Below are 22350 nucleotides of genomic sequence, written 5' to 3' on the forward strand. Positions count from 1 at the left end.
CACTTAACACAAGAACCAGGGGTCACCCAATGAAATTAATAGGCAGTAGATTTAAAACAAACAAAAGGAAGTATTTCTTCACACAATGCACAGTCACCCGTGGAACTTTTTGCCAGGGATGTTGTGAAGGCCAAAATTATAACAGGGTTCAAAAAAGAACTAGATAAGTTCATGGAGGTTAGGTCCATCAGTGGCTATTAGCCAGGATGGGCAGGGATGCAACACCGTGCTCTGACTGTCCCTAGCCTCTGTTCATCAGAAGCTGGGAGTGGACGATGGGATGGATCACTCAATGATTCCCTCTTCTGTTCATTCCTCTGAAGCACCTGGAATAGTCGCTGTTGGAAGACAGGGTAAGTTTCCCGTCACAAATCTAGCATTCTGGAGTGAAGTCACCAAAACATAGTCCAATGCTCTGGCTGCTGTATGTTGTGCCTCTGTTCACTCTACCGCTCCATCCCCAATAGCCCTGCACTGTCACCTTCTGCTGCCACCTGCCACTGTGACCTCTGCAAGTCGGTCTCTCGAGGTTCCACCCACTGCTCAGTGATTTCAGCTCTCAGTGGGGGAAACCTCACTGCTAGTGCAGGCTGGGCCGTCTCTTCCACAGAAACACTGTCCCACAGCAGGTCTAAGCACTTAGACCCGATTATCAGTGATTTCAGCTCTAGTGGACACTTAACAAACCAACAGACTCTCTATGAAGTCTAATCAGTTCTCTCTCTCTCTAAACAGGAGAGAGAGGCAGGTGAAATAGTGCCTGTGACTCTTAGGCAGAGCCCACACCACCAAGCAAAACACCTGTCTCCCCCCGCCCCCCTTCACTAGGATGTGGCATCCAAACCTCCTGCTTAGAGAGTGCAGTTCAGTTGAGGATGACCAATGCTTAATTTGTAATGAAAGAGGTGCTGGGGCTCAAGCAAGTTTGTTACTTTCATAACTGATGGGACAAGCCCAGAGGTCCCGGGGCTATGAACTGCCAAGCCTAGAGATGCTGAGACTCAGCCCTGGCAAGCCCTAGCACAAATTAAGCACTGAGGGAGCCCCCCCCCTTGTTCAGTCAGGCTAAGTACAGTTCTGCTGCCCTTTACTCATACAATAAGGATAACAACATTTAATACTTAAGTGATTTGTAACCCAACACCAGCCAAAATTGATCACTTGGGTAGCACAACTCTGTCTGCTGGATACCTAGGCAGAGTAGGTGTGTTCATGTAAATACAGTCTGGTCCTGAAGCCTTTCCACCCATCACTGGCTCATCATTAGCTATCAGGGGAGAGCTCATTCAGACCTTATAAATTATAATTTGAAATTATTAGGTTGGCCAATATAGCTGAAACAAATGTGCCAACATTGTCATAAATAACAGCTGCATGAGGAAGCTAGTCTTTGTTCATACTTTTCAAACCCATTATGCTTTCTCCAATACAAGTATTTTCTCATATACTGTGTATGCTTTTAAAGTGTGTATTAATATTTCAATTTCATTTCAATTCAAATTTCCAACCAACAACTAAATTGGTAGCACTGCATGTAACGGGGGGTGGTGATGGGGAAATTCAGGGGGCTGTACACCCCCCCCCCCCGGGGGCATCTAGGGAAATCCCTGGGATGCCCTGTTAAGAGGTCTCCCACACTGCAGGAAGCTCAGGTGGCTCGAAAGAGCAGTTTGGAGAGGAGGGGCAGCATGCAGGGAACTGCACTGGCGATTTGGCCAGAGAACGGCAGGAAACCAGCATTCTGTTTCTCAATGTTTCATTTATGGGGGCACCCCAACAGTAAGACTATCTGGTACTAAGTACAGATAAGACAGCTGGAGGCTAACATATCTGGTATTAAAAATCTACTCAAACCTGTGCAAAAAGTTATAAAGGGGAAAATGGCAGAAAATAACTGGAGGCCAGAAATGATCCCATTCTTTGATATAATGTTCTCTTTCCATCAAAATATTTTCATTTTTTAAAGTGACACCAAGGAGTTACGCTAAGTTAAGCATTGTTATTTATGTACTGAATTCAATGAGAAAATGTCAGGTTTCATCATTATAGGAAGTTTCTGAAATTCCACCCAGAAATGTTTGTCTTTACTTTTTAATGCTCAACATACTCTTTGTGCTCAACATTCTTGCAGCCATTCACCCTTTCTCATAGCTAAGCAAGACTGGTCCTGTTTGATACTTGAAAGGGAAACATATAAGGAGGAGTTTAAAAAATAAAAGACAACAGGTATTGCAAGATGTAATGCTGTTGACTCAGTACACAGCGTTCTTCTGAGCTCATCTCACAATATTGTACAAGGGGTACTGCTCAGCTGGAAGTGCCTGAGATGTGAACCGGTGGTCATCTAAAGATCCTGTGGCCCTTTTCACAAGAATAGGGTGGTTAACCCTCGTGTCCTGCTCTAGTTGCAGTTTTTAGGTAATTATATTCTTCCTAGCTAAAATCCCTCTGTTTCAATTGACGAAGCTATTCTTCACTCCCCCCATTAATAGAAAACGCGTGCTGTGTAGTGAGACTAGTGCAGAATGGTCCCATTGTTCCATCGCAGAGATGGGTGCATTTCACTAGTGCACAGTGCTTTTCAACCTTTTTTCATTTGTGGATCCCTAAAAAATTTCTAATGGAGGTGCGGACCCCTTTGGAAATCTTCGACAGTCTGCGGTTTCCCAGGGGTCCGTGGACCAGAGATGGAAAATTATTGTTCTGTAGTGAAGACAACCTTTCACAGACCGCTTAGATGCAGTCTGCAGACCCCCAGGGGTCTGTGGACCACGTGTTGAAAACCAGTGCACTACTGGGTAGGTGATTCCCTCCAATGTACTGCAAATTTATAAAGCGTGTTGAGAGCCTTCTGGAAGAAAAGTACTATATAAATTTAAATAATGTGTGGAGTGTACATTAATATAAACGATTGAAATTCAGCTTTGAAGTGTTTTTTGAAAGCCATTATTGAGGTCTTTCTTTTTTTTACCCTCTATAGTGAAACATGACATCAACAACATTGTTTTTGTGCAGTATAACAGTATTTCTTTATTCACTCAAGGCAGGTAAGTTAATCAGTGGATCCTTAAGGGTTTGTTCTGAAATTGGTTCTTTCACAGACATTACAGTAATTTTCTTCGAGAGTAGCTGTTTCCAAATATATGTACATCTAAAGATAAGCAATCTTAATAATAGTGGTACTTCTGTGCTTAGGGGATGCAAATGTTTCCATTGCATACTGTCTTAATAACAGTAGAAGTCTTTGAAGCAGAGTGTAATATGCAGCATTCTGGCATATTGAATGTCTTATTGGACAACTTCTGGGGCTTAGCTTTGCTGAATGTGTTCACATTATAATGAAACATACACATGGTCATAAATTTGAAGATATCAACTTTGTAACCAGTTAATCATTTTACTTAGTTATGATAACCTACTTTTCGTATATGTAACCCTTCTGCCCATCTAAGTTGGCAGCAACAAGGGCCGGGTTCTGTATCTAGGGGTTCCGTTTCAATAACGCAATGCAAAACTGGCTCGAGCCCCCACCCAGTGACCTGGGACAATTACATACCACCCCCTGGGCGCCTCTAAGAGGCAATACTTCCCCTCTCGCAAGCACGGAGTCTGAGTGTAGCAGAAAATGTTTAATAACATGAGGTAAACGACATCAGCATTAAATTGGAAAAAACACCACAAACAGGATTCAAAACACAAACCATGAGCAAAAGACCCACCCCAGCAAACTGGGCCGTGTCCTTTCCCTTTGGTTCTTGAATCCAGCAACCCAAAAATCACCCAGAGTCCCCAAAGTCCAGCAACCACCCAAAGTCCCAAAAGTCCAACAACCCCCAAAGTCTCTGTCCCTGGTCAGTGCAGCCCCAGAGTAAAAGGGGGGCACGTAGGGTGTTAAGGGGCACCTTACATGATCCAAGGCCAACCGGCCGTCTCTCCGTGGGGTTCTGCCGCCGCCTTCACTGCGAGCCAGTCCACTTCCTGCCCTGCCACGAACTGCTCTGCTCTAGGAGCTGCTCCACTCCGGTCACCGACCTGTGAGCCGCTCCAGCCATCCCCGCAAATGGCTCCGCTCCGCTCACCAACCCGTGAGCCGCTCCAGCCGTCCCCACAAATGGCTCGGCTCCGCTCCATTCACCAACCTGTGAGCCGCTCCAGCCGTCCCCGCAAACAGCTCCGCTCGCCGTTCCTTGCGCTGCTCCAACCATCCCCGCAAGGCTCCGTGCCGCTCGCTGCTCCGCCAGCCACTTAGCAATATAGCTTCAGGCTCCCCCACTAGTTAACACAGCACTCAGTTCTTAGTAACTTTAGCTCTTAGTGATTTCAGCTCATAGTAGGGGAGCCCCACTGCTGGTGCACTATTGGCCCAAAGTGAATTCAGCTCAGCAGCCTGTAACTGGACTCCTAATAGAATCAAAGTTAGCTCTGCCATTCAACAGTGGAGAGATGATGGGGTGCAATTGGTGTTTCAGGCCCTCAAAGGAGGGCCCATACCATCAGGTACAAATACCTGTCCCCATCCTTTCTCAAGTCACTGGGATGTGGAACCCATGTCCCTTGTCTAGCGAGAGCTACTTAGGTGATGGTGAGACCCTCTGTCATAAAACAGTTTCATTGTCCTTGATTCACATAATCAGGGTAACAACACTTTATTCCTCCTACCCCAATAACAGAGAAACTGGGGATCCCACCCCATCCAAAGTAACCACTATCAGTTGCTGTTCTCTCATGCCAGGCGGGTGGGTGTGCCTATGCAAACAAGATCAGCCCCTGGAGTTCTTTTCCACACTCGCCATAATTCACCACCAGATGTCAGGATAGAGCTCATCCGGACTCTGCTTACATATAGATATAGCTCTGCCCTTCAGTCATGGGCTAACAATCCAGATCTGCTGCTGCTGCTCTCTCTCTCTCTCAATTTCTAATAGATCTGGTCTGAATAAGATGCTATTGGGGACAGACAGTTATTGAATTTTCATAGAATGTTACTTATGCAAAATGTGCACATTTAGTGAAAATAAGAAATAATATATGAATTGCTAGCGTGATCTCCATATATCCTGGTTAATGCCTTGCTTCCTTATCATATATATCAGCATAAATAAATTACTATAATACGATAACCTAAAATGCTTCTTCACTTGATCTAATAGGTGGAACTTGAATTTAGATGTTTGGGGTGGGAGAAATATCTGGTTTTCCCTAACTGTGTTTTTTAATATAGTATAGTTGAAGTTTAAAAAAAAAAAAAAAAAGTATAGATGAGGTGCAGTATGAAAATTTATCTTAAATATATGCAGTAATACAAGAAATTTTGACTTTGCCTCTACAGTTAGAAAAAAATAGCTTATTTGTATTAGCATATCATTTGCACAATAATATGCCATATTATTCATTGTTATCTGATCATGTAATAGTAGTAATAATATCATAGCGATAATGCTACATAATAGCATATAATGCCTTTATATTCCGAAGGAGCCTATATTGCTTTTCAAGCTAAGGGCCAAATCCTCCTATCCAAAAAGCTTGCAGCAGGACACAGTCTGATTAAAAGAAAAATGCCATGAATTTTCATTCACTGAGTTTCTAACAGATCATTCTGGTGAAGATGGGTTTTATGTCTGTGGACAGAGGAGCTGTGTGGCTCGCTAGCCCAATGGATGTCCTAACTTCTGTATGGAAATTTTGTGGCTAGCAGGCCATTAGTGTGGAGGGGCTGATCATGTGGGATATCCTCTGGCTGCTCTCTTCCATGGCAATAGGTACTCCCATTGGCCTCCCTGCCTATGCATCTTATAATTCTTACCTGTGCCATGAAAATGCTAGCTGGCACAGAGTGGGCTTCCTAGAAATTGATATTGGGAGTTCGTAAAACACGTTGCTGTTTTGGATACTGCTTCGGGTTTGGTGGCAGAAAGGAGTCTATTCCAGTACCCTTTATGTTCTTTATAGCCAGATCAGGTCAATATTTGCATGTGTTTCATACCCTCCACATTTAAAAGGGGAGGGATTTCTTTGGCTCTATAGGTACAGAAATGACTTCACCCACCACTAAAATACAGCCCTTTGTCACAGGCTGTAGCAACAGTTTAACAGCACACAGTGCTACAGAAAAAATGTGTTGAAGTAGAGCATGAGAAAGAAAACCATAATCCAACTGAAACAAAAGGAATTTTAGATGAGCAATATGTAGTGATTGAGTCTGAAATATAACCATGACACCAGAGTTGACAACTCTAACAAAAGGTTCATAAGGTAGGATTTTTCAAAAATGCTCACCGCTAGGCTAATTCTGCTCCCACTGAACCCCACTGAGTTCAGTGGGAGCAGAATTAGGCCAATATTGAGTGCTTTTAAAAATCATACCCTTCATGCTCATGAGAAGGTGGCTGAGTGGAAACCCCTTGATATTTGTACAATTTATACTTTCATCTTCAAAATTCCATTAACTAGATGCTTTTACATACAGAAAGATGGGAACATGCATTATTCACTCTTGATGGCTTATTTCAGATGAAGAAGCTACATTAAGAAACAAAGTAAGAACAAATAAGAAATCTGTGTGTGTTTGTGTGTCAGAGAAAACAACGATTCACTAACATTCTGCATCAAAGATGAAAAACAAAAATGGCAACCCTGCAGTAGGGATTTGCCCATATTTAAAGGTGCAACATGCAGAACCAGAATATTTCATTTCAGTTGCCTAGCTACATCCACCACATCATTTGAGTATGATTATGTGGTATCTTCCAGTCTGAAGATGAATAACAGTAGTTCTCTCTCCTGTAACTGAATTAAGGATGAATGTTGAAATTGTAGTAAACTTTGTCAACTTAGTAAAGAAACAAACTCAAAATTTTATTTTACAATTTTTAAGCTCTTCTCTTGTTTTTCATTTTGTCTTCCTTTAGAGGAATGCGAAGTGAATGATGTGTTTCTTAAGCACAATTTTGTACATGAAGGACAGCCACTTGCTGTCAACTGTTCAGTAGATAAAATACTGAATTTTAAAAACACAGACTACAACTTGACTTGGTACAAAACTGGTAGCCAAACATCCGTGGCTAAAGACAAACATTCCAGAATTCACCAGCAAAAGAACTTCATTTGGTTTCTCCCTGCAACTTTAGACGATTCAGGATCCTATGAATGTATTATAAGGTAAAGACTTTTTTAAAAAAAGTTATACTATTGCAGAAGTAAGCTGCAAAATTGTGTGTAGGGTTTTTTTTGTTTTTGCTTTTTTTTGTGGGGGGTGGGTGGGTGTGATAATCAGTATATAGTTACATTTCTTCATAAGTACTGCTGTGGAGGGAATTAATACAATAGAGGGCATGTTTATAATATTTTTACTCTTTCAAGATGGGCCAAATATAGAATGGTCAGTTTACTATAGAAACTACAGACTTCCAAACCCCTCCTCTTCCTCCTCTAAAAGAAGCTGCATATCTTGAAGTTGTGAGGCTATACACATGGATAATACGATAAGTAGTTTAATTCAGCTATTTTATGTTCCATTGCAGGAATTTATCAAGCTGCAGAAAAATATATATGAACCTAAGAGTTTTCAAGAATATTTATGGTTTATGCTTTAATGAAAAATTTGCCATTGGGGAGGAGATACTAACATCGTCACATGCTAAGGTTGTATGTCCTCATTTGGATTATTTCAGAGATGAGGAGAATACTTTGCCCCTTCAGTGGTATAAGGTAAAAATAGTACTTTTTTTGCGGTCATAACTCCTTGATATGTAAACTATAATCAGTGTTTTTTAATATCAGTCACTGATGTTTATGAATGGCAATGGAAAAACTACAGCATATTTTAAATGAGATGAGCTTTTGCAAAATAAACTGAGAAAAGGTGACAATTACCCTTTAGCTTTTGTTCTCTAAAGGCATGTACTAGTTAGACACCCCCTAATTTTTGGTCTGTGCCTTGTATTTATGAATTATGGATCAGAAAGTGAGCTCTAATTTGAGCCACCAAACCACATGCCATATTCTTACTTGCTAGTGAAGTGTAACTGCCTTGAATATAATTTCCTTGTGAAAATAAATTTAGTAAACAATGTTCTCATCTTTCATAAAGGGAAGGTATCTTGTGTGGGGTTGCTATGCTCCCTCTTACGTTAAGGCTGCTTAACACTTCCCATTATAAAATTATGTTACACAGTCAAAATGGCAGTGGTTGCTGCAGCTCTTTCCCTCATCCAGATACTCTTTGGCCTAGCAAAGGTGTGCTGGGCTGAGAGCCAAGGGTCCATGATGTTGGGGTAAAAGTTGGGAAACTTGAGTCACAAGTCCACCCAATTTGGGCGTTATCAATTTTGGCCTTTATTTATACAATTTCTGACAGAATTATTGTCACTTATAGCATCTGGACATACATTTATGCCAGACAAATAATAACAGACAAGACGGAGTTGGCAAAGGGCTCAAGTTACCACATTCCGGGGCATCGGAAGTCCTCCTAGAATTCTTGATGGTCGTTGTTTCCCCGATCTCTTGGTCTGGTCTTTCAGTCCTCTCCTTCAATTTCTGGTCTGGTGTTTCTCCAGTTTAGACTCTTGTTCAGTTAGGTATTTTTAATACATTTCTGCATTACAGATTACTTAATAGTTATCCAATGGGCTGTTAACAAACCAACCCTTTGGGTTTTGGCTGACCCATGCATTGTGCATGCTCAAATTCAAGTGCTCTGGTTTTGCAGTTTTGGTGTCATGTTGTTTTTGTGTCACCTTACCCTGGATCTCCTCTGTAAAAAAGGCTTCTTGTTGTTACAGGGTTGTGTGTTTTTACCCCCAGACTTCCAGCACAACATGTTACCTTTGTTTGGTTGGCAATAATATCATTTTAAGCAAATCATCAATTCTGTATAAAGGAATTGCCAAAACCACACTTATGCCAGCAAGGTCTTGACCTAAGAGTTACCTCATTTGTACTCATTCACTCCCCATAATTACAAATCATTAAAAACATAGCTATCAAAGCTCCTAATCTTACCGTTAATAATTCTCCATTTTATATTTCAATGTTATAATGAGTATATGTTCTCCCCTTCTGCCTTTAATCTATTAGAAAGGGTGGGGGAGTTATGGAAAACATGATGATGATTCTTTAATGTCCGTATTTCTTATTTTCTTTAAAACATGGGTTTTTCATTCAAAGTCCAGTTTTCTTGGTGAATCATTTAAAAAAAAATTAATGATTTTTTCCCCCGTGAATGCATTTTGAGGGGAGTTTCTGTTTTAGGACCTTGATATTTAATTGCTTTTAATGGCTCTCCAACAATGAGTTCTAGATACCTTTTTTCTACACCGGTGTTTGGTGCCCTTTACAAGCCTTATTAGTGAGCAAGGATTCATATCCCATTGAGAAGTTACACAAGGTCAATTCTGAAAACGCAGGGAACAGATTTAAAAATTGTATTAAATCTAATGTTAAAATTATATAATACACAGCTTGAGGAAAGAGTGTCTGTACATCTGGATGTAGTGCTTAGATTATCTAAAAATACATAAAATGAAAATAAGTCATACAATACATATAGTACATAATCAGCGATAACCCAAATTTAGATTAATAAGTCTAAAGATACAGTATAGATATTAGTATCCAAATATTCGGGTACATCACTCATGAAAAAGTTATACAGAGAGTTGGTTGTGGAAAGCAAATATAGCAATGAGTGCAGATTGTCCCTCAGTAATTGAGAAATTAGGATAGGTCATCCCTTAGAAAATACAATCCATCAGGGAAGTATTTCAGTTACTTTCCTGACTTTGCTTCTCATCGGCACTCCAGCTAATCTCCCCTGGTATTGCCAATGTCCTGTGATGTGTTCTAGATAGATGCCCCTCGACCATCTGATGGCATCCGACGTCATGAGTTGCCACATCAGCCAAGTGTAGCATTGACCAATACCGCATTCTCTAAACACTTGCTCGTTACTGGGGTCCCATGCACCCAGAGCTCCGATGATCAGCGCATGAGTTTGAACCTCATAGTCCCTACTCTCAAGGTGTTGGACAGAGGGACGTATTTCTCCAGCTTCCGAGATCAAGTGTCGTGGAAGGCCAGGGTCCTATTTTCAAAGGGAACTGTGACATCCAGCATGATGAGCTTCTTTCGTTCTTTGTTGATGATGACGATGTCCGGTCGGAGTTTGCTGTCCGTTCCGGGGATGGCAGAGTTTACGGCCACTTTCCTCAGGGGTGGCGGGATGGCTCTGACTAGGCAATTCTGGATGGCATTGTGTCACAGATGCCAGGCTCTGGAATGGGGCTTGCAGCTACACAGGACTTAGGGTAGTGTCTCGTTGGCATAGCCACACTTCCTGCATTGCTTGTCCCGATTCCTGTGGCAGACGGCTCAGTTCAGTGGGACGCAGTTGAGCCGGGCCTTCTGGATGAACCTCCAGTCGGCAAATCGGGTGAAACTGCCCCCGGAGTGGTTGCTGTCGTCCCACTTGCATATCATCTCAAAGGCCTTGCCCTCGTCTGGCTTCCGTTTCAGGTTTTCCACGTACTGGCAGCGGATGGCATCCTTCAGGGTCCTCTCCAGCATGGTTCTAGCTCTTGGAGTGATGATTGCGTGCTCTTTATTCTTCACCTGTGGCACCAGGACTCCCAGCTCCTGGCGTTCCTTGCACCACGTCCAGTGGCAGCTGATACTTTCTCCAGTCATTGTGTAGCATTGCAGGTACGAGTCCAGAATGAAGCAGTCTCCTCCTTCTCTTCCAAATTTGCATTACAGTGAGCCACTCGAGTAGGTGGCGACATCTTGGTTGGAAGGGGTCCTGGCTATTCACTTCCTGATGACGTCATGCATAGCACTCTCTGCGAAGTTCCTCACCATGGTGTCAGGGCACGTCAGTAGGCAGAAGGCATGAGTGATCACTGCAACATTGCACAGATCACCCATTTGAGGGACTTTGGTGACTCCCTGCCTGTGTGAAATGTACACCAGTTCATTGATGGCCCTCTGGGGAAGAAATATCCACTTCTTCACTAGCTGCCTAAAGGTGCTGTCTGCCTTGTTAAGAAGTACCTTCACCATGGCAGATCCCCCGTATTTCATTTGTCCTGAGAGGATCAGGAAGATGTTCAAGGCATTGATCTTCTGCCATGGTGCCAGTAGAGAGGAGTCGATCCTGGCTACATCTCGTAAGATCTCTGTGATGGTATCCTCAGGTGTCTGCTGGATGCAGAAACCTATGACTACATCTCTAATATGGCAGATTCAAATCTTTTCCTTTTTTCCACATTGCCTACTAGAAGGAATGTGCTAGATCTGTGTGCTTGGCTATGCAACCTGTAAAATGGCGCTACTTCTGCATATGTAGCCGGCCATTCCCATGTGCTACATGACTTCCTCCAGTGGCTGGTACACAACTTGTTCCTGCTTCTTGCTGTTAGTCCTTTAGCTTAAGTGGTAGAGGTCTGTGTGGCAATCTTGAAGGTGCAGGGTTCAAGCTACCTTGATTATTTATGAAGGGGACTGTTACAGTTGTACATAATAGAAATGGTTTTTTCTTAACGAAACAGTCCTTGGTTATGACATAGTAAAAAAATACATTAAAAGAGTGCTGGTAAAGTTGTCTAGCACTCAAAAAACAGGAAATGCCAGAAAGTCCTGTGATCTAATCCTACCTCTTTTACTGTTTGACTTTGGCAAGTTCCTTTGTCTTCCTTTCTCCATTTCCCGAACTGTTAAATCTGAATAATAATAGTTATCCACCTTCCTCGCAGGAATGTTATGAGGATGGATTAATGTCTGTGCAATCCAAAGCTCCATTAAAAAAAAAAGTTAAGTACTCTGAAAAATCAGATACTAGGTATGTCAGGTTGGGTGCCCGATCATTGAGGTACCCTAAATTAGTGGACATTTCTGCAAATTCTGGCCTCTCATTGCTTTAATTCCCCCTCTGTAAAATGAGTTATTGTAAGTAAGCCTGTCTGTGGACAGACCTGGAGTTGGTTTGAATCACAACCTCAGAGCCTAGGGAAATGTTGTTGTGTTTTTCCAAGACAAACCAGGGAGACTGTCCCAGCTTTATGGTCCAGGAAAAGCTTAGGCTGCAGCATACAGGCAAGCCCTGGAGGGACATGATATTGTATTCTATCTGTGATTTAACAGAGCATTGTAATTGTGTTTAGGAGTGTGAGCTGCTTGAAGAGGAAAGGTTTGTCTCTTCCAATGATTACCTTGTGATTAAAAATGCAACTCTACATGACAAAGGAAACTACACATGCAGAACATCATATACTTACAAGGGAAAACAATATAACATTTCACGAGACATTAGTCTAACTGTGACAGGTATATACCTTTTTATTTTTTATGTCCTTGCACTTCAAAAATACTATCCAGATTCTCAGCTACAGCTAAAGAACTGTGTGTGTGTGTGTGTGTGTGTGTGTGTGTGTGTGTGTGTGTATGAGACAGCGAGATGGTGGTTTACACTTCACTTTCATATTCTTGTGGTTCTGCTGCCGCCATTGTGTTCAGGGTTGATCCCCTTGTGCCAAGATAGAGCAGCCCCAGAACTTAAAGAGGAGAGAAGAGTAAATTAACCTAAAGTAGCAAATAAAAACATCAAGGGTTTGGCTATTGCATTTTAATATTGATCACTATCTATTCAGAAGTCACTGTTTGCATGTCTGTCTTTAAGAATGTCATCACTGTGGGTGTGTAGCACTTACCATATGCTGCAGCGGCCATTGAATTTCTGAAATAACTTTGTTTTTGTGTTTAGTGAGTCCACGGAACACACCACCAGAAATATTTTACCCAAGAAACAATACCATTGAAGTAGAACTTGGTAAGCAAGTTTTCTTACAACAAAATAATAATGTGTATCCTAAACAGAATTTAGACTCAAGAGGATTTCCAAGTGCTGTTTGCTTTGTCATATCCTCCTTTACAGCAAAAGTGCCCCTTATGCAACAAAAAACTACTAAGAGTGTGTCTATACAACAGCTGGGATGATGCTTTCCTGCGTGGGTAGACAGATGCACAAGCTTTGATCAAGCTAGCGTGCTAAAAATAGCAGTGTGGCCACAGTGGCATGGACTAGCTGCCCAAGTTTAATTCTGCCCAACCCCCTGGGTACATACTCTGGTGGCTAGCCAAGCTGCTACAGCCACACTGCTATTTTTAGCAGGCTGTCTTGAGCAGAGGTAGTGCATGTCTGTCTACCTGCGCTGGGAATCACCCTCTCAGCTACTGTGTAGACCTTTAGCAGCCAGGAAACTCCATGAGATTCAGCTCAGAGGGTCTCTCATATATTAACTTCCTGAGGGGGAAGAAGGTGGAACAGACAAGAGGTTTGCCCTTCCAGACCCTAGGAAATGTCCAGGGAATATTTTGAGAGGCAGAGGAAGTTGTATGAGGTGACATTGCTTTCCCCAGCCGCCTTCTTCACTGCAGCACAGCTCCTTCTGTGCTCTTTAGAAGTGGCTGCTCCGGAACGCCTACAGATGTGGAACAGATCCAGCGAGGAAACCCCTGTGAAACTTTTGGATGGCTGATGCCACAGAGAATGGCTAGTCTCTCCTGGATTCAGCTCCTTCTGGCCCAGCCAGTCCCCTTCCTAACCTGCAGATCCCTGAACTTGTACATTTGGGTCAGAAGGGTTTCTGTGAAATGGATTGGGAAGGCATGGAGAACGTAGTGTGGAGCTGCTGTTGTTGCTTTGCCCATCCTGGACAAATTGGAGAAATGGTCTGAGGTAAACAGGATGAAGTTTAACAAAGACAAATGCAAAGTGCTCCACTTAGGAAGGAAAAATCAGTTTCACACATACAGAATGGGAAGAGACTGTCTAGGAAGGAGTACGGCAGAAAGGGATCTAGGGGTTATAGTGGACCACAAGCTAAATATGAGTCAACAGTGTAATGCTGTTGCAAAAAAAGCAAACATGATTCTGGCATGTATTAACAGGTGTGTTGTGAGCAAGACAAGAGAAGTCATTCTTCCACTCTACTCTGCGCTGGTTAGGCCTCAACTGGAGTATTGTGTCCAGTTCTGGGCACCGCATTTCAAGAAAGATGTGGAGAAATTGGAGAGGGTCCAGAGAAGAGCAACAAGAATGATTAAAGGTCTTGAGAACATGACCTATGAAGGAAGGCTGAAATAATTGGGTTTGTTTAGTTTGGAAAAGAGAAGACTGAGAGGGGACATGATAGCAGTTTTCAGGTATCTAAAAGGGTGTCATAAGGAGGAGGGAGAAAACTTGTTCACCTTAGCCTCTAAGGATAGAACAAGAAGCAATGGGGTTAAACTGCAGCAAGGGAGGTTTAGGTTGGACATTAGGAAAAAGTTCCTAACTGTCAGGGTGGTTAAACACTGGAATAAATTGCCTAGGGAGGTTGTGGAATCTCCATCTCTGGAGATATTTAAGAGTAGGTTAGATAAATGTCTATCAGGGATGGTCTAGACAGTATTTGGTCCTGCCATGAGGGCAGGGGACTGGACTCGATGACCTCTCGAGGTCCCTTCCAGTCCTAGAATCTATGAATCTATGAAAAATCCTCTGCCCCCTCCATGCCTGTAGCTGACTTCCAGTGGATTTTGCATTCTTATATGTATTAGTGTAGGGAATTGTATGGCCCTTAACTACAATATAGTTATTTAAATTGCCACTTTGTAACACTGTCTTGTAGGCTCACGTGTCATAGTGGACTGCAATGTAACAGGCGCTGAAGTGTTTCAGGTGTACTGGACAGTCAACAACACATACATTGATATATATTATAAGAGTAGAATTTTTGAAGAGGAAGATTATGAGTAAGTATGCTTCAAGATCAGAATGTATTGGATTATCAGCTAAAATCTTGTATAATTTCTCTGTTTTGTTTGAACCAGCCATGGAAAATGTACTGTTACACAAATAAACACACTTTTGTGATCTAATTATAGGTGGGGCTGGTAGCACTGCCTTTTACTAAGGTTCCCAACACTTTTGGTTAGAAGACCTTGTTTTCAGTTGCTTATTACTTTGCCAAACTTTAATTGTTTGGGCTGAAATTTTACATGCTGGGTTCTGCTTCAAGCTGATTTTTTTTTCTTTTAATTCCCGTCAAAACGGTTCTGACATTTCTGAGAATGAGGTTGGGGCAAAATGATTTTTTTTTTTTACCCTATGTTACAAAATTCTGGCAACCTTTTATTTGAAAAGCTCTAGTGCCCATATGCTTTGGAGCAGGGGCTTTAAATTTGGCTGGAGGTGGCCTCTGTGTCAGGGTTGCATATTTTTCCATCCCCATGAAAATCTGCCTAAATTTGGCTAAATTATGAGCCTTAGAAACTTCTTAGATTTTACAGGTAAATTCCCTGAAGATTCCGTCCACATGGAACATGCTTCAGACGAGGGTTCAGCAGGACTTTCCCTGCACTTGCAGCTCTGGGATGCTGCCCGGTCTGGGTCTGGGCACCTGAATTGAGAGCAGGGAGACTCCCTCTCCTGTGCTCTCAATGACTACCCCCTCCACACACATACACACACACACGCCTCATTGGGCCCAGGCAGTGTGAGAGAGGAAGCTGCCTGATTCAAATGCAGGGGGACTAGAGCCAGACATGTAGGGGTGTAGACAGGGACAAGGAACATTTGGGAGGCAGAAACTGTGACTGGAGGCTGGCAGGGAGGGGCTGAGGGAAATAGGGACTTGGGGTGGGCAAGGAGGCTAGGATTGGGAGCTGGAGAGATAAATCGGGAAGAATGGGAAGCCAGTAGGTGGGGGGAGGACTGAGACTGTATGAAGAGCTAGGGGAAGATTGGGACTTTCTGAACAAGGAGACTGAGAACCAGTGGGGTGAGGAGAGAAGGTGGCAAGGAGGGGAAACAGATTTGATGACGAGTCTGGGTACAGGAGCAGAACTGGGACTGGCTGGGAAAAGAGACTAGGACAAGGAGCTGGGTGTCGGGGAGGAATTGGGGGAGGAGGTGGCTGGGCTCCAGGGTTGGGGAGAAAGATGGATCAGATGAGGAGCTGGGATGGGAGGAACTGGGACTGACTGGGTAAGGGGACTGGGGCTGGGACAGAGTCTTAGGTGCCTCAAATTGGGCACCCAAAATTAGTGGACACTTTTTGACCTCAATCCTTCTGTGCCTCAGTTTGCAAAAAAAAATCTGCAAAATGGGGCTTCCACCACCCCTCATCTCCTGGGGTTTTTGTGAAGATAAATGAATGAATGTTTGTGAAGCACTCAGGTACTGTAATGAAGAAAAGCCATAGAAAATCCCACAAGGAAATTACTAATTCTATCTTCAGAGTGTGGTCTGAATAGCATGTGGTAAATCAGGCCTAAGGTTACACATTGAACAACAAGGAGAAAATAAAATTTTGAATAGTTGCTCACTAAGTGAGCACCATCCATCCTGTGCAATGAATGACACATGGTCCAATGGAAACAGAGTAAGTGATCATGTAACTAACGACTATATCATAATGCAGCCATGGAGGGGGCCCAGATTAAGGTTGTCCAGTCATAATTCTGGCATTTCCTAACTTTTGACCTTGCAACCTCAATAATATTTTTTTAGTTTAGGGGTTTTATTGTATGTAATAGATAATTAATCCATACATCACTGATGCATAAGGTCTATAACCTTCATTTATGAATATATTTAAATAATTAGTTGACATTTCAAATGATAAATAGAATATTTTAAGTGATAAACATTAATTGGATAAGTAGATAGGTTCTTTAATGTGAGACACGTAATATGAAATTAACAAGATAAATGATATCCCCCATTCGCCCAGTACTAAAAAGTTACAGTTTCTAATGTAACATTTACCCCACCACACTTAACTAAGCCGATGTGTGATAAGATTAGTACCACGGGGGACTTGGAAAATACCATGGGGAAGAATTTGTGTTGGGCCTCTTAAAAGTGCAGCACAAACCTCACAGCCCAGGGAAGGGAGGGCTAAGCCCTCCTAATTCTGTGCTACTCCTGGGGCTGAAATGGCAGCCATGCCTGAACTGTCTGTGGGTGATGGTACTCCCAGAATTGTATTAGTGTTATGGTCCCACCTCCTCTAGCTCCAGCCCCACCCCTGGCCCATTTCCTACACCAGGGCTTGTGGTGGGATGGAAGAGGGACCTTGTGTGGCAGCCTGTAGCTTCCTTATGTATACTTATGCTGGGGGCCATTCTCCCCCAGTCATCTCTGTGGCCTCTGCAGCTGCATCCACAGCGTTCAAAGACATTAAAAGCTCTAATACAATCCTTTCCCTACCCTCATGTTTTTGCAAGCTGAAATGTGCCTGTAAGTTTAATGTATAAAGCAAATATTTTATACGAGTAGCCTACAGAAACTGTGTATGCTTTTGAGGAAACAGTGCACCAACTGTGTTTATATAAGGATGTCTCCTGATCTCCATCTTGCTTGTCAGAGATAGACAAAGTGTCATGATGATCCCCTTATAGATTCAAGCTATCCGTCAGTTCTGAAAAGAATCTGATATATGGTCATAGTGTTAAAGATCAGTGACTATTGTCCTGTTGTGATTGCTAGTGAAGAAACCACTTCAGTAAGGATTGAGTTGTTTTCATTACTGTGTTTGCTACCTTTTGGATAGAGGCAAAACTTTCTGTGATGGACACCCTCTCACTACAGTGAGACTCAACATTTCCGAAGTCAATAGCGAGGATTACGAACATCACTTTGTCTGCCATGCTTTGAATTCCTTTGGTCAAGTTGCAACATATATAGCATTAAAACACAGAGGTAACGCATTATTGGATACATTTGATTTGACTTTCCCAGGAAGAGTTGGATACTGTGCTCAGATACCATAATTATGCGAGTTATATATGTATCTAAATAGATAAACTGCTTTTCCTTTTGATTAACTTTAACTTTAAGATGTGTGAGTTGCAGGGGAGGGCAGGAATCAGAAGGGAAGGTAGGGGTGTGTGTGTGTGTGTGTGTGTGTGTGTGTGTGTGTGTGTGTGTGTGTGTGTGTGGAAATTGGAGGTGAGCGTATGAAGATTTAGGAGATTAATAAAAAGGCTGAATGTACATATGTGAAGGGAAATTTTAAACAGCATTTTAAAATTGGAGGGATTTCTACACTAGAGTAAATTATGAGAAGCTTTCAAGGAATAGAAATGAATGAGCAAGGTTCAAAACTACTGTGCCATATGTTGGATGATCAAAAATTGAGGCACTCAGAAATTTGAGCCTAAATGACTTGCTTATGGCCACACACTGAGTCAGTGACAATGCTTGGAATAGAAATTGAGTCTCCTGACTCACTGTCTTACACACTAACCATCAGAAATCCTCAACCTGGACTACACACAACAATCAATCATTGTGGGTCAAATTTAGGGGTTACTTCTGAAAATTTGTGTATTAATTTCTTTATGCCAAGGTTTCTTCATCTATAAACTACTGCTAACACTATTTAACCTAGAGAGCTGTTATGAGGATTTATTCATGCTTGTAAAGAGCATTCACATCCTCCAGTAGCAGGTGTTATGAAAACATAAAATGTTAATTATTTTCCTGTGTATTAGATGCTCTACTTTTTGCTTTGCCCAACCAATAATTGATATGGTTGTTCTATAGTAATACATATGTATAGTTTATTTTTATTAAAAAAATGAGAATATAGAAATGTAGCTTTTGAATATTACTACAGTTGTTTGAAAGTTCAAAGTTGGACAAATTCCGCAGTTTCTTTTTTTTTTCTTTTACTGATGCAGTTGCAGATTTTCACAAATCACTGACTGGAGGATTCATTGCATTGCTGCTTTTAACAGTTGTTACTTCATTAATCTTCAAGCTTTTCAAGATTGACATTTTGCTTTGGTATCGTAGTTCTTGCTGTGCTTTTTTAAAGAAAGAAGGTATGTCAGAGTAGCCAGTTTGCTACCTTTTTATATTGATTTTTGTAACTTACAGAAGAGTATTTAGGAAGGTCTTCTGATGATGGGGAAGAAATGACCCCCCGGGGTAGAACTTGTTTAGAATTTTCTAAAGCAATTGGAGCGTGTTTGAAATGAGTGAGTAAAATGCATACAATTGGAAGTATATGTGGCAATGATGGTTAGGTGGTTCAACCAGAAATCCATGCTTTCCCCAGATCTGTGGATTGCTGTCTGCTTTGCTAAAAAATGCGCCTTGTTTTGCCATAAGCTTTATAGCTTACCTGTTGGTGACCAGTAGATGTCACCAGAGCAACGTACTGCCATTTAGCAGCAATGGTACTGCCCAAGGTTAAAAATAATTAAAAATAAATAAATAAAATAAATTAAAAAAAAGCTTTGTATAGGAGAGGCAATATGAGATTTTGCCTGGAATGTTTCTATTGAAAATCAGACTCTCAGACACTGTCTACAAGTTCCTCTTTTTATCCATCCCCTTCTCCGTCCCCTTCCTGTTAAAAGCTGAAAGCTATGAGAGGCAGGTGCCAAAGGGGGAAAAAGTGCCACCACTGCTCCATTCCTTGATTACCATGTATTTTATTACTTTTATGCACTGTGGGGATGTGTGCAAAGGTTTGAGAAGGGGGAGCAGCTGCTACATGATATATTATTCTTTGTACTACAGAAGCACCTAGGAACCCCTGTCACTGACCAGCATTCTGTTGTGCTGGTCACTGTACAAGCCCAGAACAAAAAGAGGGCCTTTGCACCACACAGCTTACAATTAGAGCCAGGCAACATTTTTTGGAGGAATGGGTTATTCCTGTTTTGGTCAATTAGAAACTATTTGTGAATTTGATACAAATTTGCCAAATACTCTGGGCCCAAAATAACAATAGTAATAATTTGGGGCTAAAGTCACAAAATTAATAGAGGCGGTGATGCTGCTACTGCTCCCCTTATAGCAATGGGGAGGTAGGGGTGTTGCTCTTATAACCTTTAACCCCATGGTTAGGGCACTCACTCAGGATGTGGGAGACCCAGGTTTGAATCCCCACACTGGAATAGGGTTTTGAACCATGGTCTCCCCCCTTCTTCTACTAGCATTAGCTTCCTGTCCTGCTCAGGGAGAGGATTAATGTTTAGTAGGGCTGGTTGAAATGATTTCATTGGAAAGGAATTTTGACGAAAAATGGATTTTGGTCAAAAATTAAAATTTTCATAGGAAAATTTCATGTGACAAAATTTTCCAGTTTTTCAGTGAAAAAACAGATTTTGGGTTTTGGTAAAAATATATATATATTTTTTTTACTCAACATGGTTTTTGAAAAGCATTTGAATATTTTTGTTTCCTTTGTTTATGAAAAAATTATAATTTTTTTTGGTGGGAAATTTCTACCAAATCTAAACCCCCAAAATGTTCTCAAATTTTCTGCTGACAAATATTTGGCATTTCCCACCAGCTCAGGTGTTCAGCCAATGTCAGGCAGGAGAAGGGCTGGAGAGCATTCTGGAGGAGGTAGGTATGCTTGTGGATGTCTACCTAGGACCAGTGGGGCTGGGACTTCTTTCCCTGCAGATCATAGGGTGCTGTGCCCAATCCACATTGTGGCAAACCCCTCATCCATGAGGAGAGAATGAGTTAGATCTATGGCTGGTCATCCACCTTTCATTTTAGAGCATTTCATCCTCTTTCCTGGTGGTTTGCCAGAGGATTTTAAATACTAAACAATTAAAATTGTAATAAAGGTAGTTTTTTTTTTTTAAAGGAGTCTCTTGCTCTTTCTTTATAGCTTCAGATGGGAAGATCTATGATGCATACGTCATGTATCCAAAACCCAATGGGGTGAGATGTATCTACACCTTGAACAACTTTGTTCTGAGAATACTACCCGAGATCTTAGAGAGCCAGTGTGGATATAATCTTTTTATACTTGGAAGGGATGATTTACTAGGGGAAGGTATGTTAAAAATAGCAAAATTAATATTACCCTTGCTGTGTTTCCGTTTGACATAGTGTTCTAAGATTTGTTGTGTATGCTGGTGATGAAAAAACAATGTGAGACTGACTAATTTTGTAAACTTAGTTTAGCTGCATTGACTATACCATTGCTGATTTTTAAGGATGAGGGATTGGAGCAACTATTCCCTACGAAGAATTCCTCTTCTGAGACAGAAATACAAGATGCCGTTATTTAATTTAAAAAAAAAAAAAACCTCAAGTGAGAATAACAAGGATACCAATCATTATTGATGATGATGATAATGATAATACTAATAATCTAGTTTTTATATAGAGCTTTTCATCAGTAGATTTCAAAGAGCTTTGCAAAGCAGCTAAGAATCCCCTATTTTACAGATGGGGAAACTGAGGCACAGAGTGGTGAAGTGACTTGCCTAAAGTCAACTAGCAGGCCAGTGGTCAAACTGGAAGTAGAATCCAGGTCTCCTGAGTCCCAGTCCAGTGCTTTATCCACCAGGGAACACTGCCTCCCACATGCCATTAGTGGGTTTTGTGGTGTGGATGTCTGTTCAATGAGATCTAGACTACAAACTCATTTCACACAGGTCACTGGCAAGTCCTCAGGTAGAAACCACTTTTGATCGCTGCTGAAGTGAGCTGGATTGGAACTAACAATCTGTTTTTGAAAGGTTCTATATTCTACTAATCTTCTGAGCGAGCCACTGCCCCATAAGTATGTACTTTTAAAATAATGAGAGACATTTTGCATAAGTTGAAACTTTTCTATGCCTACTTTGATCATTCTTGCATTACTTACAGCTGTGGTCAATGTTATTGATGAAACCATCAAACGAAGCAGAAGGCTGATGATAATTTTAGAATCAGAAGCATTGAGTTACAATGTGTTAGAAGATACCTTTGAACAGCAACTGGCTGTGTACAATGCTCTTATCCGGGATGAAATAAAAATTATTCTGATTGAACTAGATAAAATACAGGACAACACGAACATGCCAGAATCCATTAAATACATTAAACAAAAGTATGGGGCCATCCAGTGGAAAGGGGACTTCACAGAGAAATCTCACTCAGCAAATACAAAGTTCTGGAAAAATGTGAGATACCGAATGCCACCCAGACAAACAGTGTCTTCCTTGGATCCAAAAACTTTTCGCTATTCTGCAGCAACAGAAAGATGATGATGATGATGTATTTTAATGGCACAGACCAGCTCACTTTAAAATATTTACTATGGACTATTTGTCTTCAGAAGCTTCTAGTGTGTATTACTAACTGGTCACCTCAGTCACTTAAATGCTTTGAAGATTAAAAAAGCCCCTCTACAACATAATTTTGTTGTAGATTAAAAAATTCAGTTGCCACTATGCCATTGTGCAGATATTGGGAGGTATCTGAATCATTGTCTCAGTATCTCAGATATTTAAAGCTGACATGTAGCAAATGCAGTGGCACATAATTTTTGCAATTTCTTTAAA

The 22350-nt window shown here is 41.5% G+C and overlaps 1 protein-coding gene across 1 annotated transcript; it reads left to right on the forward strand.

The window, feature by feature from the left end:
* The first annotated feature begins 280 nt into the window (after positions 1 to 280).
* LOC135895409 (interleukin-1 receptor type 1-like) lies at positions 281 to 22053 on the forward strand. The gene is made up of 10 exons (XM_065423518.1): positions 281 to 353; positions 6912 to 7161; positions 7524 to 7710; positions 12162 to 12324; positions 12761 to 12826; positions 14670 to 14793; positions 17598 to 17746; positions 18730 to 18873; positions 20685 to 20852; positions 21674 to 22053. Exons 1-10 carry the CDS (start codon positions 281 to 283, stop codon positions 22051 to 22053), a joined length of 1704 nt encoding a protein of 567 aa, XP_065279590.1.
* Positions 22054 to 22350: the final 297 nt, after the last annotated feature.

Source organism: Emys orbicularis, chromosome 1 (assembly GCF_028017835.1).
Source record: "Emys orbicularis isolate rEmyOrb1 chromosome 1, rEmyOrb1.hap1, whole genome shotgun sequence".
Classification (NCBI taxonomy): Eukaryota; Metazoa; Chordata; order Testudines; family Emydidae; genus Emys; species Emys orbicularis.

What these genes read in the sequence shown, in the direction of transcription:
- LOC135895409 (XM_065423518.1), top strand. Translation starts at nt 281, where the DNA reads ATGGATCACTCAATGATTCCCTCTTCTGTTCATTCCTCTGAAGCACCT. An exon ending in TGCTTTTTTAAAGAAAGAAG is followed by an intron (nt 18,874 to 20,684) that starts GTATGTCAGAGT and finishes CTTTCTTTATAG; the next exon opens with CTTCAGATGGGAAGATCTAT. An exon ending in GGATGATTTACTAGGGGAAG is followed by an intron (nt 20,853 to 21,673) that starts GTATGTTAAAAA and finishes CATTACTTACAG; the next exon opens with CTGTGGTCAATGTTATTGAT.